General features: G+C 60.7%; 1 protein-coding gene across 1 annotated transcript in view; it reads left to right on the top strand.

Annotated features, from left to right (window-relative positions):
* Positions 1 to 2,015, top strand: part of CHGG_05637 (uncharacterized protein) — a gene marked incomplete at both ends in the record, with an annotated part of 2,935 nt that extends 920 nt beyond the window's left edge. The window contains 3 exons of the mRNA XM_001221731.1: positions 255 to 286; positions 606 to 660; positions 922 to 2,015. Coding sequence (XP_001221732.1) covers positions 255 to 286; positions 606 to 660; positions 922 to 2,015 — 1,181 coding nt within the window. The remainder of the gene's footprint in view (positions 1 to 254; positions 287 to 605; positions 661 to 921) is intronic.
* Positions 2,016 to 2,093: the final 78 nt, after the last annotated feature.

Below are 2,093 nucleotides of genomic sequence, written 5' to 3'. Positions count from 1 at the left end.
CAGCGTATGGCGATATCAGCTCAAGTGAGACCTCGATGGCTCCAGAAACGAGCCCCTGTTTGCAATTTGTCCCTGAACCACCAATTATCACCCTCCCAATCAGAATTCCTACCACCCGGGACGGGAAAAGACACCAATTCCGAGGTGATTGGGGGGGGGGATACGTCCTTTATAGCGGCTGTCGGGCGAGGAAGAACAGCGGGGTGTCTTAATCCACAATATTGGAGACTCACTGCTGCCGGAGCATCCCGCAGGCGGCCGAAGGGGTTTATCTCAGCACTCGACGGTAAGTAACTTAGAGAAGTACGTAGCTGTGGGACGATGCGGGGTGTTCGCTTTTCCAACCAAAGCGGTCAGAAACGACAGAGACTCCGTCGTCGCGAATATGGATGACGAGAGCACGAGCGGTGAAACAAGGGCTGTTGTTGTCGGCTGGGCGCCGCGATGGTTTGATGGATGCTCACCCTCAGGTTCCAATGATGAGAAACAAGAGGTTGCAGCGTCGTGGTAGCGAACGACAACACCACACTCGACCAACTTGGCAACTATACCAAAGTGAGGGGAGCGGATTTTCCAGCACTGGATCACCCTCATTTGCGAGACAGGGCCAAGAGCTCATCATCGAGCACCGGAAGATCCCCGGACGATGTTTTGAATACGGTGAGACAGAAGCAAGCGGTGAGCGAGGTGGCGCCCCATAGTCTGGGAGACAGCGGGTTGGGATCGCCCGCATCATTTCGGGCCTTCACTGCGGATTTGACGAGACTTAACCTCCCAACAGCCCTTCCAGATGTTGCCTTGACATACCGCACGAACGAGTGGGCAAGCACCTCAGCATTGCAGAGACCCCTGACCTAGAAGTGCTTCAACTTTCTGAGCCTGTCCCGGACACTCTAACAAACGAACAACCCGCGCATCTAGATATCGTTGAACTGCAACAAACGGCTGAAACTGGTGCCCCTCCCCCCGCTGCACCCGAGATATCTACAGCTGGATCAAACCACCCGCAGCACATCACCTTCAAGAGCATATCACTCTCCGACTCAGAGATGACCATGTCCAACCCGGCATCGGGCTCGCAGCCTGAACCCAAGCCTCATCATCACTCCGTCGTTCCTGCGCCGTTGAAACGCAGCAGCACAAGGTTCCCGATCGAGTCCGCCGTTGAGAGACATGGCGACTCTCGGCGTAACTCTGCGTTACAACAGGAAACGGCCCAAACACAGCCCGCGGGCACTTCTGGCCACCGCCGCTCAACATCAAGCTCGTCGATGCCTCCCCACGATCTTCCGCACAAGGTGTACCCCCAGACCAAGCATCTCAACTTGATGATCGGTATGCGCGAGAAGCTCCTCCGCTCCCGCGCCTCGGGCATCCTCACCCCCACCAGCGGCAACGCCTTCCACGCCCCTCCCGACCCCTCCACCGGCCACTGCATGCCCGCCAACACAAACGGCGCCCACAACCACCCCGTCCGCTCGCCCACCCCAAGCAGCCAACACCGCTCCTCCCCCAACACCCGCTCCTCCGGCCACGCCGACCTAGACGACCTCCCGCTTTCCCAACGCCGCTCCATCATCCGCCACCGCCAAAGCAAAGCCCCCACCAACCTCCGCCCAACCGCCCACTCCACCACCTTCGACTCCCACCAACCCCGCCGCGGCACCAGCGCCATGCCCACCGCCATCCGCCACGCGCAACTCGCCAGCTTCCGCAACAGCGTCGCCGTCGACCTACGGCCCAGCTCCCCGCCCAGCGCCTCCGACCTCCGCCGCATGTCCTCCTCCGCCACCCTCCACGGCGGCAGCAACAGCAACAGCCTGCACCACGCGGCGGCGCTGGGCGTCGCGGGGGTGAGGACGCCGACGCCGACGGTCGACAAGAGCAAGACGGATTCCTGCGCAGCATCTAGCTGCAGCGGGGGTATCTGCTGGTGGAGAAGGCGGCGCACGCGCAGAGGCGCGAGGCGGAGGCCATGGGCAGGATTCAGTATCAGAGGGATTTTGAGGAGCTGATGAGGAGTGGGGTGTTGATGGATGCGCATCGGGATGCGATGAGAACGTTGCAAGGGGGTGTGAACGGGTGATGGGGGG

This window comes from Chaetomium globosum, genomic scaffold (genome assembly GCF_000143365.1).
Source record: "Chaetomium globosum CBS 148.51 scaffold_3 genomic scaffold, whole genome shotgun sequence".
Lineage (NCBI taxonomy): Eukaryota > Fungi > Ascomycota > Sordariomycetes > Sordariales > Chaetomiaceae > Chaetomium > Chaetomium globosum.
This window is presented reverse-complemented; position numbering and strand designations above follow the sequence as displayed.